We start from the raw sequence: 20,735 nt of genomic DNA on the forward strand, positions 1-20,735 counted from the left end.
AGTTTTTACCTAAATAAAAAAATTGAGTTTTCTGAAATTCATTCACATATTTTGTCCAAGGTTCATAGGAAAACTTAATTCTCAATGATTTGAATGGGAAAGACAAAGACAGATAGAAACACTTGAAGCACTAGTCTTTAACACAAACAAAGTGAGACTCCTACAATGCAAATAAAAAGTACGGTATACGTTATTCAAACTTGGCAAGGTATATATTCCATGATGAACAAAAGTTACCTGTGACAGGTGGGAATAGACAAATTGCTGCTGCTACAGTTTTATGCAAGTAGTGGATTTCAGCAGTGGGGAGCTTTGTAAGTCGCTCCATATCCGATACCGACATTTGTAAAACATCCTTCAGAAGTCGTAATTTTGCTGTGGAAGAAAGGGAAAATCGAATAAGTCTACAGATGGCATACACATAATCTCCAGTTACCACAATTTTTTATCTCATCAGAATGAGAAGTAGTTAAATTCTGACTGTGAATACTTTACATAATTTTAAACAAAGTTCGAGGTTGATGTGAAATATGCAGGAAATTTTTTTTTTAAAAGACTTTTTAACATCCGAGGGACGGCACACACATTGATAACGTCCATCTGATGGATGGTGGGATAGTGTCACTGGGAAAACCATATAGAAAATAATTTAGGACTTTGGTCTCTACAAATATGAATACTTCTGCAATAGCCCCATTATTTCCACTTTCTTCTTGGGTCGAACAGGGAAAGCTTTTGGTCCATGTCTTTCATGAACCCATTGGCCAGACCTGATGTTCAGCTGAAGGTGGCAGGAATTTGGAAGTTAGCCAGGGTGCTGGCTATAACTCACTCTTCACAAAGGATACCATGGAATCTTTAAATTGCATGAACAAGAACGGCACTGAGTAGCGTGCATACCACCGCCAGGGTATAGTGCATACCTAAGACATTTTGTATCCGGACCATTCGTCCTCGTCACACCAAAATCGAATTGGCTTGTTCTTGTCACCCACCAAACTCATCCACCAAATTTTGTTATAATCTGTCCACAATGTTTTGTGGCAACGTCCAGCCGTACCCAGTGTCCCAGGAAGTCAAGTCACTTCTGCTAAGCTCAGTGGCTGTGCTTGTCTGAAGTAAAAGACCCATTTGTCTCATGTATTCATCTGCATGGGTGTTTGCCAGTTTTGATGGAACAATGTCCTGTGAGCGTATGACCCTGCAGAAAAGAATGAAATGACACTACCCTCCTCCTCCTCCTCCTGAGGAATGGAGATGTGGTGACATGGGTTTGATAGAGTACAATTCTTCAGGTACTCCTTCTTTTCTCATTAAATAGACATTAATATTCTTCAAAAGCTTGTGCTATACATCAAATTCATCTATTATATTTTTGATCATTACTGATGTTCCAGAAATAAATGTCAGCTCAGACCATTTTTTAAATTACCTGTCAACTCTCATGCATTTGGCATGAGACTCACGCTTTTTCAACTCAGATCACGCTCTCATGCCCAACTACTGAAATCTCACGTTTTAAATCTTTTTCCCAGTCATTGGACAGGTCTCCAGTCAAACCAGCTGAGTTTTCAACCAATGAAAAACGCTGTCACTGTCACTGTTCCATACAGTTCAGCGCACACCATTTTGTTGTCATTCTCGTGAACAAGCATGGATGAAAGCGGCTCTGAATCTGATGGTCCTTCAACAACAAACCAACCAAAAATTATGAAGTATCATGGTGCTGCGAAGTATGACATGAAGTTCAATCCAGAATGGACAAAGAAATATCTGTGTTTCATGTTCGTTTCGACAAATAAGCATTACTTTTGAAGCACAGTTTGCAATCAATCCATCAGCTGCAAAGACCAAGGACTACGTGATGTTGAGAGACACATCAAAACAAATGCTGACTTTGAAAAGATCAAGTCTTCATCAAGGTCACTACTTGCAGCATTTGAAAGTCAAAACACCATCGGCAAAAAGGTAAGTATTATATACTAGAATTAGAATATTGTACATGCAGAATTGGAATTAAATTTGTTCTCTCTGTTGATACGAGTTTGAAGTTGAATCGTGTGAGTTTTATGACCAATGAGCAGTTTTAAAATTAGTATAAATGTAGCAAAACACATACGTTCATAATCTGTACCAAGATAGTTTTTATTATCTGTAATACATAAAAGTGTTAATCAACTGTAATCATTTAAGCTATTTCACTGTAATTAAATATTGACATTTTATTTTATTGTCTTTAGAAACAGTTGATAATTAAATGGTAGCTTTGTAGGTACTCCATGTTGAAGTGAAGGTGGCTCACCTGATAGCCCAACACAACATTCCACTGGCAACTGCCGATCACCTGAGTCCAGCTTTTGCAGACATCTTCCGAGACTCGGAGATTGTCAAACATTATATCTGAATACAAGTTTGGAATACGGAGTGACCATTATTAGTTTGAGGAGTTCAGTCTAATTGTGAATAATTTTTTCTTCCTTCTCCTTTGCTACAATAATAACAGTTATAGCCACCAGAGCTCTCGATTTGGGCTCTATGTTACTAGATTTGTTCTCGGCAGGGGGCTCCGAATATTCTCACTCCTTCAAGCAGGCTTGCGTTGCCAGCTATGTTATTGTGCTAACTTAACACTATAGTCCATGTGCCAGAGAAGTAACCTTGTTGTCCTCAAAAGTGTATGGTTTTATGGTGGTTTCTTGTTCACAGGCATGCATAGACAAAATTAAGCTTGGTTGCCCGGATGGCAACCATGGGGAAATCTTATTTTTGCGTAAATACAAGATCGCAGTCATCAACCGAGCTGAAAATATAACTTTTTAGGTTATGAACTTAAAATTACACGAGACATCTTTTCCATACAATTTTGGCAGAGGAATCGATATTTAACCTTATTTTTGTGATTATAAGTAAATTTGAGGTCAATGTTCGAGTTCCTGGCAATTGTTTGCCATGTGAGATACATTTTGAATGACAACAAGGTCACTATTCTGACAACTGGACGCTCACTTACGACATTAATGCGAGTTACTAATTCATTGTTTTGTTTTTACAGATATGGCTGATTCAAGGTGCATTCTTCCCATGTGCCATGGTGGAGGGGAATTGAAGAAATTCGCTGATCAAGGGATCAACACATTGATCTCCTGTGCCAAAGCCCGTGGAGATGAAGAGCTACGTGCAAAACTACAGGACATTGTTGATGGTGGTGGTGATGCTGTTCGAAAAAAATGTCAAAAAGGATGCTACTGTACTTGCACATCAAAACAAAAAATTGAGAGACTTCATAAATCACAGAAAAGAAAAGCTGAAGATGATTGTGTTACAGTGACAACAAGATCTCGCACACAGGCAACAGGCAGTGGTGCGTTTGTTTACAAACGTGACTGCATTTTTTTGTCGCAAAGAATGTTTACCTGTTGATGACAAACATCCAGAAAGATGGGATCGTGTTCGTCAGTGCATGACTAAAGAACGTTTTGACAAGGAAGGTAATCCCATCCCAACTATGAAAGATGCCATCATTAATGGTGCTGAGCGACATAATGATGAAGTAGCCAGAACGGTCAAGTTACATATTGGATATTTGGTTGATCTCCCTGCGACTGAGTGCAAATACCATGTATGCTGTTATAACAGTTTTATGACAGTCCCTAAATATGCTGATTTGCCAGCTGGTGTTGCAGAAGAAAGTGCCCTAAAGAACGTCATAGAGCGCATGAATTGTGACAGGTCAAAGATGTGGAATAGCGTTGAACTGCATTCCCTGTACTGTGATCTTGGTGGCAAACTCACTCGACGTGATATGTTTAGCAAACGAACAGACTGCATGAGTAAGGACGTTATGTTAGTTCGGGTAGATGGATGTGCTACCATTGTTGGTTTCTGTGAGTCCATTGCTAACCATCTGAAAATGGTTAAAGTGGATGATGCAGATGAGAGGAGTATTGATTCTGTGGTAAGGCAGATCAAGAAGGAGGCACGCTCAGTCAAGTACAACAGTGCCAATTAGATACCATGTCATACCCATACGGCAAGGGCAAAGTGTCAGCCCTGAAGACACTGAGAGCTGGCAACTTCCCTGGTTTGTACTCCGCACTTGGCGAGCTGAACGCAAGCCATGAACAGCTCATGGAAGCAGGGCGGACATTTTTCTGTGCCCTGTATAGTGAGCCAGAAGGTACCATGATGAGTGAGATGAGGTACTATATGTACACAAGGAAGTCTGGCAAGCCCCTCAAGCTCATGGCATTACCTCCAACTGAGATCAATCTCTTCTTACATTTTTGCGTGCACATCTACAGACAGTACTTGCAAAATCAGCTGATCAGCAGGCCCCACCTTAACTTGACATTACAAAATATGGATGGGACATCAGAGATGGAATCCCAGTGCCAGAAACTTCTGCTACTCCACCAGCCCCTTTGGATCTCATGGATGTTCTGCGGTGTGGATGCAAAGCAGAGGGGAAGGCCTGCAGTACTGCAAGTTGCAGTTGTCACCATGCAAAGATCTGCACGCTATACTGCACTTGTGGTTGCAGTGACAAGTGCTTCAACCCATACAAGACTGTGGAGGACAGTGAAAGTGAAGTGGAAGAAGGGAGTGTCGAAGCAGAACTGGAAAGAGACGAGGATACGGAAGGGGACGAGTACAATGAATGGGAATGAACAATATGTAAGTTGTCTACTAGGCTCTATGTCCTCTGTTCCTAAGATGTCCAACATGATGACATGACAATGTGTATGCTTTCTGATTATCAACATACTGTTGTGAACCATTCATGACTTCACTTTTGCATTGGTGTTGCATAATTTTCAGCAGAAAATAGTCATGGACATTTCATGTGAACCTCTATTTATTCCTGAACGTAAAAAATAACCCCAAAATTGAATTCCTCATATCAAAATCATATGGAAAAGAGGTATTACACAGGATTATATATTGACCGATTAAAAACTTAGCCCCATCGTCTGACCTGTTGCGGCCATCTTGAATTTATGCAAATTACAGGTGTTCCCCAAGGTAGCCACCCCGGAAACCAACCTGAATTTTATTAATGGACCCATGTTAATCCAAAACAATCATAAAACCATACACTTTCCACATCAACAAGGTTGACAATGGAACACATAACAACGGCAAATGGACTACGATAAACAACCCTTATCAGGGCACTGCCCAGCTGGATCCTACTAGCCAATTTTGGCAGCCCCATAGATGTCCAGCCTCATGAGAGATGGCCTATTTCAAAATCCTAGCTAAAAAGCCTGCTCCTGGATACTGAAGAATCTACATATCTCAAAATTATTGGAATCTTCCGTGATGATGCCGAAGCACAAAATCTGTTCCTTTGATATAGCAGGGAAGTCGGCGTTCTCCGTTTCCCCCCCCCCCCCCCAATGTGTTCTCCAATATTGCTCTCTCAGTCTTCCAACCCTCCCTCTCTACTCCAGGATATACGTGTTATTCCAGTAAACCCCAACCTGATTAAACTTCCAAAATCCCTCACTGCACATCTCATCTCTATTGCTCGCTTCCCCAGTCTATTGAACCACCTTGCAGAGGCTGTTCATTTCAACTCTTCTCTCCAAGGCTTTAACTTCAAGCAAGCAGTGCACCGCCATCTTTTTTCATCCAAAATTCTGCCCCATTATATTTATGACTCCCGTTAACCTTTCCTCACCAAACTATCTTACTTATCTTACCCTAACCCTAACAAATTGAAACAGTCTTTTTACGATAACACGGTCAATTTTTATTCAATTTGCATGCAACTAACGCCAAAATGTTCAGAATTCAACGCCTCATCTTGTGATATGCAATATGACACAATGACGCCCATACTCTTGTTACCGGTTAGGGGTCAAAGGTCAGGGGGGTCACGACCTTGAAAAATATGCGGTTTTTGTCAACGCGGACAATTCTTGTCCGCTTTACATGAACCGAGCACCAAAATGTTCAGAATTTAATGCCCAATCTTGTGACACAATGACATCATAACACATGTCACCGGTTGGGGTAAAATGTCGTGGGGGGGGTCACGCCCTTGAAAAATATGCGGTTTTCGGCATAACGTGGTCAATTCTTATTCAATTTGCATGATTTGCATGAAACCAGCATCAAACGAGATTACCTTCTCTTGTTGAAACGTTGTATTCACCGAGCTTGCGAGTGAAGACTCGCCAAAACGACGTGAGTTGATTGTTGTTTAGTCCGTAGCCCCCGAAAGTCGGGGGAGGGGGTCATGACATTATAGATATGTGGTTTGTGTCATAAGACCATTCATATGAAACCAGTTCCCCACACTCATACCAAGAACAAAAAAAGTAGTGGCGGCGAAGGTATGCGCTCTATGAGTGCCCGTTCTAGTTATCAAGTGTATCACTTGATGTATCAATTATCAATGTGTATCAATTATAATTGATAAACGTTGCAAGCATTTGTAATGAGGCATCTGTAGTGAAGCATCTGCAGCAGATAACTACTCCAAGTGCATGGGATTTTTTACCCATCAACCCTGCATGTCACATTTTGTGAAGTCCTCCGATCGACACACAGTAAAGCTAAAAGATCACTACCCTCCCCCATTTTGCAAAAAAAAATAATAATAAAAAAAAAATTGTTAGCTGTGTGGTTGGTGATATTCTCGGGTTCTGTTGAGCAAGAAAAGCTGTTAAATATCGTGTTGCAGGTCTGATGGATAAAATTGATTATCGAGTGCTCTTCCTTATACTATACTCGTAACCTAGAAAGTAGAATTTGATGCAAATGCATCACTGGATATGCCTCTGCCCACATTAGATGTCAACCCACTGTTGCATTTGATCTCAATTATAGGTCTCTTGAAAAATGAGAGATCACATGAGAGAGAGAAGAAAGAGAAAGAGAAAGAGAAAAAATAATAATGACAGTTTTTACAGCCATTTTTCCCTGCCGTGCAGGGGTTTGGCTTTTTGTGAGGCAATGTTTTATGGCCGGATGCCCTTCCTGACGCCAACCCTGGTCGCCTCTTACGACACACAGGGATATGGTACACCTATTCTAACCGGGGCATACACCGGGACCAGTACACTGGCACTCATTTCGCCGACCTCGGAAGGATGACAGGCTGAGTCAACCCCCTGGTGTTAATTCAGCAGCCAACGGGGCTTGAACTCAGGACACTGGGATCCCAAGCCGCCACCCTAACCACTAAGCCAACACCAGGCTAGAAAGAGAAAGAGAGAAAGAGAGAAAGAGAGAAAGAGAGAAAGAGAGAAAGAGAGAAAGAGAGAAAGAGAGAAAGAGAGAAAGAGAGAAAGAGAGAAAGAGAGAAAGAAAAGAGAGATAAGGAGAAGAAGAGAAACAACATCAGATGCTTCTAACTTGAGCTATGGTTTGCAAAATGATTTTCAAACGGCACATGACCTTTGACCTGTGAAATCTAAAGTTGAATCTGAAACTGAATCAGTTCATCTTTGTATTGCAGTCCATGCTTGTGCCAAGATTGATTGAAACGTTATTCTGTAGTCGCCACGATATTATGGTAACAAAACTATTGTCGTGTCCATGCCAATTAACACCGACACTGGACTGATGGACCGAACTCGCTTTTACTCCATTGGACTGTGTCAATTAATGGCGGCTCCGCACGCGTGGGAACCGCAGAAAGCACACGAAGCTCTCAACTCCTCAAAACCAACGGGTTTATTTCCCACATATAAATAAATAACCAAGGGATGGTGACAGTGACAGTGGAGATGATGGTGGGTTGAGGTGGGGAAGAAAGAGGGAACACGGTATCGATAAATAAATAGTTATATACAATGAGACTACGAGACCTATGGCGCCACACACTGGATTCAAACACAGACAGGAATGGAGGACGAGAACCAGATGAGGCCTTTGCTATGCTGGTGGATGAGGAGAAAGCAGGTCCCAGGGCAGGAGAGATGAACAAATGATGAGGCAAGCGACGAAACACCCGGGCAGGGTGATAAAGACACATGAGCAAGAACCATGGACGACAAAGCAGGCACAGGGCAAAGGCATCAATATGATAAGGCAGACAGACAGGCACCACCACAGACAGAGCAACCGTTTTCTCTGCACATGATCTCCTTCTCTTTTGGTGCCAAAAACCCAATTATCCTGGCTCTCATGAGCTCTGCACATCCTTGAGATGACCCGAAAAAACTCTTCTTTCGGGCAATGAAACTCCACCCCTCGGAAGACAATCCAAGGCTCCGCCCCTCAGGAGACAAGCTCCTCCCCTCGCTCTCTGGACAACGCTGTCCCTTTTAAAGCCTCTCCTCTCTCTTTGCTTCAACCTCACCTTGGCGTCTCACCCAGGGGATTAAACGGGGGATGCACATAAGATTCCTTACCTTAAACCCCAATTAATTATTCCCACACACCATCCCCCATACAGTGCACATTCAAACAAGACAATCCTTAAGCTAACATTTCCCTACTTAATCATATCAAGATGGGCCAACTACTCATACACGGACGATACCAATCTACACATTTATATCTGTTCCAAGGTAATATCTACAACTCCCTACAAACATCACACTATTTTCATTTATAGGTCACATGACGTTTGACCCTAAAATGGAAACGCTTCATCTTTGCATCATCTAATATATAAAGTAGAAGGTTTGTTTGTGTTTGTTCGTTTATGCATTTCGACCCTGCTGGAACCAATGCAACCAAACTTTGCATGACCTCTTCTTTCATCGAGGAAAGTTAAGGGCTACGTTTGGAAAAAAAAAGACACCAGATAAAAACAGATAAATGGCCTTCAGGCCTCAAATCTGGTCTTATGCTTATACACTACCTTGCTTTTTGTTTTCTCAGAAGTGATCACGTAATATGTATTGTGAAGATCGTATGGTGAGGATGGAGTGATTTGTTGTCAACAGAAATTTAATCATCACGAGTGTTTCCACATGTTCATGTTATTAAAAAGATTGCTTTACACAGGTTTATGATAGCATCTCCATGTTCAGGCCTCGAGTATGTTGCTTACACATTGCCGCAATCGAGTAATACGTATCGTGAAGATCATATGTTGAGGTCATATTATGTATGAAAGCTAATAACAGAAACTGTGTGTTCCCTTAGTAAGTTTCTCCCCAACCTATAATTCTTCCCGTCTCGGTATGCTAGGTCTGTTGCTTTTTAAGCTTTAATCTACCACATAACGAAGATCAGCATGGTACATGCCCACCAGAACACTTCTGGAACTCCCAAGAGAACACTTCTGCAAAGAAATATCTTAATCTACCAGATTTGCATTATAAATACTGCTACATGCCATAAAAAAGAGACTCCTGATGGGCAGAAACAAATCGGACGCGAAGAGAATGGCAGCCTTCAGGTTACTTGAGACTCAAGAGCAGACACAGCCTTGGGTTGAGGATCAACATGCAAGACAAGCAGCCTCCAGGTCAGCTGAGACGACACAGCAGACACAGGCTCGGGTTGAGGATCACTGTGCAAGACAAGCAGCCTCCAGGTCAGCATGATAGGCATCCTTAGAAGGTGAAGTTTTTTGATACAAGTCCAAGCACACTTTGCAACAACCAAGATTGGTAGTTTTTTTATTTTTATTTTTTGTATACCATGACGAGGCTCGTGTGAGAGCTAACACACAACACACAGCAAGAGGTGGGGGCATGAGACAAGAGGGGCGGGAGTGGGAAGGACAAAACAGTGGGGAACAGAGACATTCGGAGATCTGTGGAAGGGAGAGAGATGGGGTAGAGAACTTGGGGTAAACAAGATGGACATTACAGGGACTTTCAGGAAGGAAAGCAGGGAATTTGAAGGAGGTGGGCTTGGGTGGATTATCCGGGGTAGAAAAGATCGAGGATTTGGATAGGGGATGATAAGAGGTGGTGGTGAACAGCTGTTTTGAAGGCCTGGAGGGAAGAGTGGGATTTAATTGAGTGAGGGAGTTTATTCCAAAGGTGGGAAAAAAGAGGAATGAAAGAGTGAAGGTGAGCAGTGATTCGTGATTTTGGTAGTTTTACCAGAAGGGGGTTGTTGGCAGACCTTGAGCACCCTATGGAAATATGGTGGGGACAAATCGCAGAGAGAGAGAGAGAGAGAGAGAGAGAGAGAGAGAGAGAGAGAGAGAGAGAGAGAGAGAGAGAGAGAGAGAGAGAGAGAGAGAGAGAGAGAGAGAGAGAGAGAGAGAGAGAGAGAGAGAGAGAGAGAGAGAGAGAGAGAGAGAGAGACAGAGAGAGAGAGAGAGAGAGAGACAGAGAGAGAGAGAGAGAAAGGGGAGGGGGGGTGAGGCTGGAACTGAGACGGTAGAAGACAGAAAGACCACCGACCAACCTGTGGTGATTGAGTGAGAGACCCAAAGACTCAGCCTCATTGCGGGAGATGCCAATGATCCGAAATGCCTTGGTTTCCACAACGTGAAGCCGAGAAAGGTGGGAGGCAGGAGCACCAGCCCAGAGGGGAGAGCAGTACTCCATCAGGCTGCGGACGAAAGCTTTGTAAGTGGTCAGGAGCTCAGGTGGGCCGAGGAAGGACTTTGCATAACGGAGGATTCCCAGTCGGCGACTGGCTTTGGAGGCAAGGTTTGAAATGTGGCTTTCCCAGGAAAGGTCATGGTAAATAGTGAGACCCAGAAGCTTGAAAGAAAGGACCTCTCCTCGAGGATTGTTGAGAAAGTGGATGGGGGGGGGTTCTAAATGGTCCTTTCGGAGAGACATAGTGAGAGTGTGAGATTTGTCCCGATTGAAAGACATGTTCATACAAAACCATCAGACCCACATTCCTAAATTTGTCACCCAGGAAATATTTAAACACATATTGCATTGAATTTCCCTGGGCAATGCCGGGTACTTCAGTGAGAAGTGCATACCTACACTAAGTTTGGTCAAAATTCCTTCAGCGGTCACAAGTTACCGCAGTAACGAAAATCTGTGACAGATGGATGGACGGACCACCGGCGGACAGGCGGACCACTGACGGACAGACGGACGACCCGAAAATATACGAGAATGCTTCCGGTGCCTTGGGGTGGGGTGGGGGTGACGGGGGCATAAAATGAGATAAGGCTTTTTTCAGTTCTAGTCAGTGGTTACCCTTGGGGCACACTCTTATGACCAACACTGTGAGAGAAGTGTTCAAGTGCGATAGCAATTAGCAGTCATGCTTTGAAATAACTCGTTTATAGCAACGAATTCCTCACTTAATGCTCTGCACAGCTATTTTATATTATTATTATTATCATTACTAGTGCATGCCCGTACGTGCGTGGCCGTACGTGCGTGGCCGTACGTGCAAAAAAAAAAAAAAATTCCAAACCGCGTGCCAGAAACAACAACTGCACAGGCCGTTCCTTCGCTCTCGCGTGCCCGTACGTGCGTGGCCGTACGTGAAAACCAAAAAAAAAACTTTCAAACAACCACACAGGCCGTTCCTTCGCTCTCGTAAACGATGACTGGATTGGGGTACTGTGTTTATAAATGCGCATAAGAAATCGTGAAATTTTTTGAATACAGTAAGTAATCACTATCCGGAAGTAGTGCGTGCCCGTACGGAATGTTACGTATTTTGCCTTTTCGCAATGTCATCGCAAGGAACAACACAAAGAGAAGAGAAGAGGAAAAAAAAAAAGAGAAAAAAAAAACGTACGTGCATGGCCGTACGTGCAAAAAAAAAACGAAAAAAAAAAAAAACAAACAACTTCCATTTCCCAATCGTAACCGGCACAGCCCGTGACGTCATCGTCGGCCAGCCACGCACCACCTACGCAGCAACGTATCTTGTCATTGGTGTGGTAAATAAATGGCCAAAACTTGGGAAGCACTTGTCCGATTAATACTGTTGTGGATTCTCACCACTCCGGCGTGCGGGCGACCGCTTTTAGCTAATTGCGGCTGCACGCCCACCGACCGTGGCAATCCAGTCGTAGCTTTCGGATCAACGCCGAAATCCAGCTACGGGTGAGTTTTTACCCAAACCACAACCTTGTCAATGCTCTGCCCATGCACTACAGGGTCGATCGCCGAATTGTCGATTTACCTAATTATTCACGTGGACAGACTACCGAGAGGTTGTACCTCAACGGAACTTGCTCGGAAACGAGCCGCTTTAAGCAGGTCGCCCCATTTACGATTGCCGAGCGGTTTATTATTGCCAAGCCCCGTCGGACTCGATTATCTTATCGGCTATTAAAAACCAGCTATTATTCAGAACGCAATTACAGCAGCTCAATGGAGGAAGGGACGCAACGAGCAGGTGTATATTCAAACAATGAGGACATTTATTTTACATGTATGCAGTCAATGAAGCCATGGGGGTAAGGGACAAGACACGAGCAAGAAAACCTACAGCCGTTGTCTATCTATTACGTAATGTACAGGCACTTAACAGTTCTACTGATAGACAAGGTGCCACAGACTTCCATGCAAAACACCAGAAAAGAACAGGGAGAACTGGGCCTTTAATGTTCCTTGGAGCCGGGATGACCGCAAGGCTCTGAGAGGCCGTGCAGGTTACCTGCCACCCTCGTGGTGACTCGCTGGGCCCTGGTTTGGCGACCCTTGGTGTGTCCGCCCGTACTCGACTGGACTCCACCAGCTCCCGACTCCACTCTCAACTCCAACGGCACCTCCAACAACGCCTCCAACGGCGCCTCGAACGACCAAGGAGACCCAGGAGAGAGAGCGACCCTCTCACTCACTCGCCAACCAACAGCTGCAAACTCCCTCCTCAACTGCCTTCTCGACTCAACTGCCAAAACGAACCTCAACCTGAGGTCTTTTCTTTCTCTCTCCTCAACTGCCTTCTCGGCGTTTCAACGCGGCCCTTTTATCGCCCTGGGGCATTTGCTCCTCCCTTCTCGGTGCGCGGGGGAAAATTCCGGGAGAGTTCTGGTTGATCTTGTACGGTGCATACTTTTAACCGTCACTTCTGTTTACCCGGGAGTGCTGGAGTTGTTTTTCTTTGTCGATATGCCGTTGTTCGTGGAGATGTTGGCGGTTGTGGAGAAGGTGGTGAGGAGATGTTGTTTAAAATAACGATAGGAAAGAATAACACTACCTCAAAGGTTCACAGCCCGGCTCACGAATAAATCCCGTGAGACATCGGTGGGGAAATCTATCTGGACACACACTTATCGACATAACTGATCTTCGGGGTACCTGAATGGTGATCTGTGAATTTACACAACCGTAACAATATCAAACCTTAAAAAGGCGCATCCTCAGGTCCCCAGCAATATACCTGGCAAGTTTCAATTTGATCGGACCAGTGGTTGTGGTTGTCCAGCCCCAGTGGTTGTCGAGAAACAGCGGTCACACACACACACACACACACACACACACACACACACACACACACACACACACACACACACACACACACACACACACATACACACACACACACACACACACACCTGGAATTATAGACAGACTAGTTATTCCTCAACTGCAGCTTTTACCTATCCAGAATACCACAGTAAACGATTCAAACTCTGGGAATGATTGTTCGTGTCGTTACCACAAGTCAAATCATATTCATTCATGTCTGGACTGTTCAAAATCCTATCAACAACCGATTAGCAGGTAATTCAAGCAGCCATTGCGCTCTGTTAATCCAGTCAGGACGTGTTGTCACGCAAAGGGGGATGGCCGGGTTCATTCGATAACATTCCAAGACAAACCTTTCCGCAGAGCAGCGAGTACTTTGGGATTAATATCCACCTCGTGCACAAACCGCACCGGCCTCATCGTTATCAGTTTTGTCGCCCTCTCCCGGCTCTTCCACACCCAGGGGCACAAACTTCGCGCCAATACGTCACCGCGCAAAAGTATTCGTGACGTCACTGCGTACGGTTTGTCGTCGCCTCATTTCCTGATAATTAAATTTGGATTGAACATTGTATTACTGATGATGGCCTCTTGTTTTGAACTACTTTAGGTTGTTCTTGCTGGTATTACACTTTTTTTGTATTAAACGTAATGTCTTGGTATATTGAAGTAAAATATTCTGTAAAAAAAATATCAAGAACTGCTGCTACACCGACTCTCCGACGACAACCTCTCGTTTCGGTTTGAGCGTCGAGCTCTGACGTCATCTCGTAATCCAGTGCTGATGTCATGTCGTAACAAGTGTCGACGTCATCTCGTAGCCAGTGTCGACGCCATCTCGTAGCCAGTGCCGACATCTCGTCGCCAGTGCCGACGTCATCTCGTAGCCAGTGCCGACGTCATCTCGTAGCCAGTGCCGACGTCATCTCGTAGCCAGTGCCGACGTCATCTCGTAGCCAGTGCCGACGTCATCTCGTAGCCAGTGCCGACGTCACACGCATTATTTTGAGGTGCCGTGGCGTGGAAGGTTGTGTGGCAAGATGTGCACTTTGAGTGAGTTCTCCCAGTTCCAGGATATACAAGCTGTGCAAGACTTCCTGTTCCAGCAAACATCGAAGGAAGACGTTCGGAGGAAAGGTGAAAGCGGGACTCATTTATCATTTCCCACGGTTACTCATCGGACGCTCGATCGCAGGTTTCCGGACCTTGGTGGGACGGTGGTGTCCGTGAGTGGAGATCCGAACCCAAGCGTGCCTGGTTCAATGTATGACGAGCAGTTTACCGTCCGGGCGATGTCGCATGTATCCCGACCGTGGGCCTTGCTCGGAGACGGACGTGAAATTACTGATGGCGTCCAATACCTTCAGCTGAGTGACCCAATCACTCGTTTTGAGGATGTGTGGACAACACCTCGCTGTGATGGGGGAAAGGAATTTGATTCTGTTTCTTCCTATTTAATTTTTATTTTATTTTGGAGCAATGTGTACGTGAGGTGGTGTGGACTGTAGTCATCGGTAAAAACGATCACAGAATGCACCAAATGGCCACATACACTCGTGACGTTCCTGTGTTTATAAATCTCATCCGTTTCAAGGATAAAAACCAACGACAGGTTACTGTAGTCGGAATGGCAGGTTACTGTAGTCGGAATGGCAGGTTACTGTAGTCGGAATGGCAGGTTACTGTAGTCCGAATGGCAGGTTACTGTAGTCCGAATGGCAGGTTAGTGTAGTCCGAATGGCAGGTTAGTGTAGTCCGAATGGCAGGTTAGTGTAGTCCGAATGGCAGGTTAGTGTAGTCCGAATGGCAGGTTAGTGTAGTCCGAATGGCAGGTTAGTGTAGTCCGAATGGCAGGTTAGTGTAGTCCGAATGGCAGGTTAGTGTAGTCCGAATGGCAGGTTAGTGTAGTCCGAATGGCAGGTTAGTGTAGTCCGAATGGCAGGTTAGTGTAGTTAGTGTAGTCAGAATAGCAGGTTTCCTTTTTAAAATTATATTTGCAGGAATATTTATTATGTACGTATAGAAGTTGACCGATTCCATCTCGGATTTTTTTTTTTTTGTATACCTTGTCGAGGCTCGTATGAGAGCTAACACACACCGCACATCAAGGGGTGCATGAGACAGAAGGGGAGGGAGTGGGAAGGACAAAATAGTGGGGAACAGGGACATTTGGAGATCTGTGGAAGGGAGAGGGATGGGACGGGGAATAGAAGATGGACATCACAGGGCCTTCAGGAAGGAAAGCAGGGAATTTGAAGGAGGTGGGCTTGGGTGGATTATCGGGGGTAGAAAAGATCGAGGATTTGGATGGGGGATGATAAGAGTTGGTGGTGAACAGCTGTTTTGAAGGCCTGGAGCGAAGAATGGGAATAAATAGAGTGAGGGAGTTTATTCCAAAGCTGGGAAAAAAGAGGAATGAAAGAGCGAAGGTGAGCAGTGATTTGTGATTTTGTTAGTTTTACCAGAAGGGGGTTGTTGGCGGACCTTGAGCGCCCTGCGGAAATGTGGTTGGGACAAATCGCAGAGAGAGCAGGGGGGGCAAGGCTGGAGAGGAGATGGTAGAAGACAGAAAGACCACCAACCAACCTGCGGTGAGAGGCCCAAAGACTCAGCCTCATTGCGGGAGATGCCAATGATCCAAAATGCCTTGGTTTCTACAGCGTGAAGCCGAGAAAGGTGTGAGGCAGGAGCACCAGCCCAGAGGGGAGAGCAGTACTCCATCAGGCTGCGGACAAAAGCTTTGTAAGTGGTCAGGAGCTCAGGTGGGCCGAGGAAGGACCTTGCACGACGGAGGATTCCCAGTCGGCGACTGGCTTTGGAGGCGTGGTTTGAAATGTGGCTTTCCCAGGAAAGGTCATGGCAGATAGTAAGACCCAGAAGCTTGAAAGAAAGGACTTCTTCCAGTGGATTGTTGAGAAAGTGGATGGGCGGGTTTTCTAAACAGTCCTTTCGAAGTGACATAGTGAGAGTGTGAGATTTGTCCGGATTGAAAGACATGTTCCACTTGTTGGATCAGTTTGTGATTTTATCCAGATCACCAGTGAGCGAAGAAGCTGCTGCTTGCCGCTCTGAGGGATGACCAATGGTACGGCAGAGGGTGGAGTCATCAGCAAAGAGATATAGAGGATTTTCCAGAGAGTCGGAGAGTCCGAATAGCAGGTTAGTGTTGTCAGAATAGATGTACATGGTGATTCCAATTTCTGCTCTATCTGCGTATGTAATAAGATGTATCCTAATTATGAGGGAGGTGCTGCGCTTTCAGCTTCACAAATTGATTCAATAAATATTTGGGAATTCGATCGTGCTTGAAAAATCAATTAAGACATGTATTGAGAAAGTTAAAATAACAAGAGCAAGAATTGCTTTGCAGTACATGTCGTCCACTGATATGATCTTTTATATAACCTCCTTCAAATGCAGCACACGCCTGTGGGTTGCATCATTGGTTGGGGGCACGGCTGTCCCACTATGCCAGGTGTTGGCTTAATGGTTAGGGTGGCGGGCTTTGGATCCAAGGGTCCTGAGTTCAAATCCCGCTGGGTTAACTGGTGGTGGGGTGCTAACATCTTATAAATCCCGCTAATACCAGGTGGGGTTAACTCGGCCTGTCATCCTTCCGAGGTCAGCAATTTGAGTGCCAGAATGCTGGCATACTGTGTTGGAGTGGCGATCCGTCGAGGATTGTACCCAATAGCCAAGGAGACTGCTTAAGCAGCACCACTGCTTTGCACAGAGTATTGTCTCTCTCTTTCTCTTTCTCTTTCTCTTTCTCTCTACAGGCTGAGTCAACCCTACCTGGTGTTGATTCAACAGCCGACGGGGGGCTTGAACTCGGGATCCTCAGGTCCCAAGCCAACCACCCTGACCGCGAAGCCAACATCAGGCTTTTAAAATAATCCAAAGTACATACATGAAGCAAAAACATGCAAAAGGCTTATGTGCCAATATAATACATCATGGTCATATAACTAGGATCATTCCAATTCCACTGGGCCATGGACGAACACCCAGGCACCAGGCCTGCTTGTCTGTGCTGCTTCATGCAAGGCATGATTTTATTGAGGTTGAGTCAGGCTAGCTGTCCAGCCAATGGGTGTAAAGCAGTGGGATGGAGTCCGGGCAGCTGAACATTGACTCGTATTATATATGTGATATTTTCTCAGTCTAAAAAGGGCATAACTTGGTAAAAAAAAAAGTTGATGTAATACCCTGATACTTGAACTTGTTCTGTTACTTATTATAGTAAAGTCATGTACCAAGTTTCAGTTGAATATATCTTGTGTATGGGGAAAAAAAACATGGAAAAACCACAGGTGGGACAGACAGGCAGTCAGTCAGAGAGAAACCTTTAGTTTCCTCCAATTAAGCTGGTCGGGGACTAATAACAGTGACGATGTGTAACGTTAGCCACTGAGCATTGGCAAACAACTCTTGTAGATCACTGGAGAGACTAGTGATCACTGAGAAACTCCATGGTGATGTATCACATTTCATAACTGGTGAGATCTCTCTTTCCATCAAATACTATGGAAATGCTAAAACTGATACACAGTGCCTTCAGAAAGTATTCACATGTGTGAAGTTGGTTTTGGGTGTCTTGGTCACTGACTGTTGCAATGTCATGGGGATTCCGCAAATCTCACGAAAATGTGAGTTGTTAGTTGAAAATGAAAAAATGTGAGTCGATGACCTTCTGCGTTAATATTGTCAAGTTTATGATTCAAAACGTGCCTGCTTCAAGTGAAAGTAATGTTCGGATTTCCTTTTCTGATGTAAGGACGTTCCTTCAAACGTTGTAGTTATGGTCTTGTCTAATTATGGGGGATGACTTTAATAGCACAGTTAATTCTTCATTGGAGTAGAATGGCCTAAAACCTCAACTATGTGCAGCAAGACATTTCATTAAACACAGTTATGAAATACCATCTCTGATGTTTGGTGACTCCAGCATCCTTGTGAACAGTCCTTTGCATGGTAATGCTGGTCTTATAATTCTATTTCACTTGCTAGACTTGATCACATTTAAGTAATTTCTAATTTATTACATGGAGTTTCTAAAACCAATATTGTGCCTTATGGTTTCTCAAATCATTGCTTAGCTCGAGCAGCTTTTCAACTTTCTAATGGATGTTTACAGGAAATCTTAATTACCCCGTGCGTGTCATGCAAAGTTGGGTTTCAGCAATTGGTTCACTTTGTCTATTTGTCTGTTTTTCTTTTAGTCTGTTTTCTGTGATCGAGGAGATCCTTGATTTCTATTTAATTTTATATGTTGAACACTGTCGACTATGAATCTGAACATGAATCTGCAGTTGAGCAGTACTTTTGCTCTGAATTTGGCAAATTGTATGGAATCTCATCCTGATAGTGCATGCACAGAGTGGAGTAAAGCAAATGCTTCAGTCTGTCTCTCTGACATTCAATCAAAATTGAAAACCATTCCAAACAGGAAACTTACTGTTTTGGGGGATGTAATAAAGGACACAAAACTAATATAATATGTTAAATAAGGTGGTGTAAAAGATGGTGCCTCAATAGCGGTAAACCTCTGAATAAATGGGTTTTTGTTTTTCAGCTTTTGCAACTTTTATTATCCCCCGCCAACCAACGAAGTTGGCGGGGGATATAGAAATGGGTTCCGTCCGCCTGTCCATCCGTCACATTTCGTTTCCGGAGCTTAACTACAAATACCCTCAAGATATATTTGCGAAATTTGGTCCACATATCAAGCAAGTGGTGAACTGGTGCCTTTTGATATTTTCTAATTGATAGGTCACATGGATTGGCAGCCATGTTGGATTCAAGAAAAATATTAAATAATGTTTTCTCTGGAATCACATAACCTAACGAAGCGAAAATTTGCAACTATCATCTTCCATCATGTCTGCATACATGGTAAAAATTATGACGTCACAAGTCACATGATTTGGCGCCCATCTTGGATAGAAAATCACACCTCATCCGATTAACACGAAACTTCACACAGGTATTCCACTGGAGGATTGGAGGCAGAATGTAAATTTATGATGTCATAGGTCACATGGTTCGTCAGCCATCTTGGATTGAAAATTAATAAATTTTTAAAATCTTCTTCTCCAGAACGGCTGGAGAGATTGAGGCAAAATTTCACACACACTTTCCCCAAGACATCCTTTCAGAAGTTTATTAATTTCTAATTGATAGGTCGCATGGTTTGGCAGCCATATTGAATTTACCCTAAAACCTTCAAAAATCTTCTCCAGAATGGCTGGTCAGATCAAGGGGAAACTTCACATACATATTGCACATGCTTAGGGAATATAAGTTTGTTAATCCTCATTTACTATGGCGGGGGATATCGAAGATTTTGTCTTCATCGGAAGCTAGTTTCAATTGAGTTAATTATATACTGTCGGACCCCGCTATTCACGGGCCCCGTGTATTCGCGGGTCATAAAGTGTGACCTGCTTCAACATTCGCACTTCATGTATTCACGTTTTTTTGTTGATTTATTTTTTTTGTTACTTGCAAAATTTAAGATTTTTCAAGTATATTGTTTAGTCGATTTTGTTATTCTGCCTGTCTGTTTTTCTGTGTCGCCAACAGGTCACAATTTTAAACTGTTCTTCACAAAATGTCACCACATGGTAGAGCTTGTCATAAGGAAGAAGTCTATTGTTTCTGAGATCAAAGGGTCAACATAGGGCGGATTTCTAAAATTGTCAATTTTCATCCAATTCACTTGAGATTTGAAGAGGCGTTGCATATTTGATCATTGAATTCAACCACCAATTATTTTTGAGGTCAAATTTATTTAATGCATTTTGCAACTATCATGCTCTGCACAACGTCGTCTTCTTGTTATCCCCTGCCAACCAACGAAGTTGGTGGGGGATATAGAAATGGGTTCCGTCCGTCCGTCACATTTCGTTTCCGGAGCTTAACTACAAATCTCTTCAAGATATATTTACGAAATTTGGTACACATGACATATCAAGCAAGTGGTGAACTGGTGCTTTTGATATTTAGAGATTTCCCCCAAAAAATTTTCTTTCACTTTCCATGGAAACAAGTTGGGTATTAAGAAATAATTGAGGTTAACCTTTGTTTCCAGAGTATAGTTGCAAAACTATTAACTATTTCTTTATGAAATTTGGTACACACATCAAGAATAAATTGAACTGGTGCCTTTTGCTACTTGTCCTCATTTACTATGGCGGGGGATATCGAAGACTTTGTCTTCAACGGATGCAAGTTTTATTTTATTTACCCCTCAGGACTGGTCTCTTATATCCACCTGGGAAATCAGCCAACATCACAGCATTACATAAAAAGATGCAAAAACGGATCCCCTTAACTACAGCCCAATTAGCTTACTTCCAATCATCATCAAGGTCATGGAATCCGTCGCAGTTGACATAAAATCATTCCTTT

At 43.6% G+C, this 20,735-nt stretch overlaps 2 protein-coding genes across 5 annotated transcripts in view; one reads left to right on the top strand and one right to left on the bottom strand.

Annotated features, from left to right (window-relative positions):
• XRCC3 (X-ray repair cross complementing 3) overlaps positions 1-13,833 on the bottom strand; it is a 52,324-nt gene extending 38,491 nt beyond the window's left edge. Inside the window, exons 1-2 of the mRNA XM_085888496.1 lie at positions 13,676-13,833; positions 238-375 (exon numbers count right to left, since the gene is read on the bottom strand). Coding sequence (XP_085744622.1) covers positions 238-375; positions 13,676-13,742 — 205 coding nt within the window. The 5' untranslated portion in view covers positions 13,743-13,833. The remainder of the gene's footprint in view (positions 1-237; positions 376-13,675) is intronic.
• A 438-nt stretch (positions 13,834-14,271) lies between these two features.
• RAB3GAP2 (RAB3 GTPase activating non-catalytic protein subunit 2) overlaps positions 14,272-20,735 on the top strand; it is a 232,069-nt gene continuing 225,605 nt past the window's right edge. For all 4 annotated transcript variants that reach the window (XR_015060109.1, XR_015060110.1, XM_085888493.1 and 1 more), the window contains exon 1: positions 14,272-14,459. Coding sequence is in view for 2 of the 4 variants with exons in the window: in XM_085888493.1 (XP_085744619.1) it covers positions 14,363-14,459 (97 nt within the window). In the remaining 2 variants the exon portion in view is untranslated. The remainder of the gene's footprint in view (positions 14,460-20,735) is intronic.

This window comes from Eptatretus burgeri, chromosome 7 (assembly GCF_056783735.1).
Source record: "Eptatretus burgeri isolate ZD-2024b chromosome 7, Ebu_testis_v1, whole genome shotgun sequence".
Taxonomy (NCBI): Eukaryota; Metazoa; Chordata; class Myxini; order Myxiniformes; family Myxinidae; genus Eptatretus; species Eptatretus burgeri.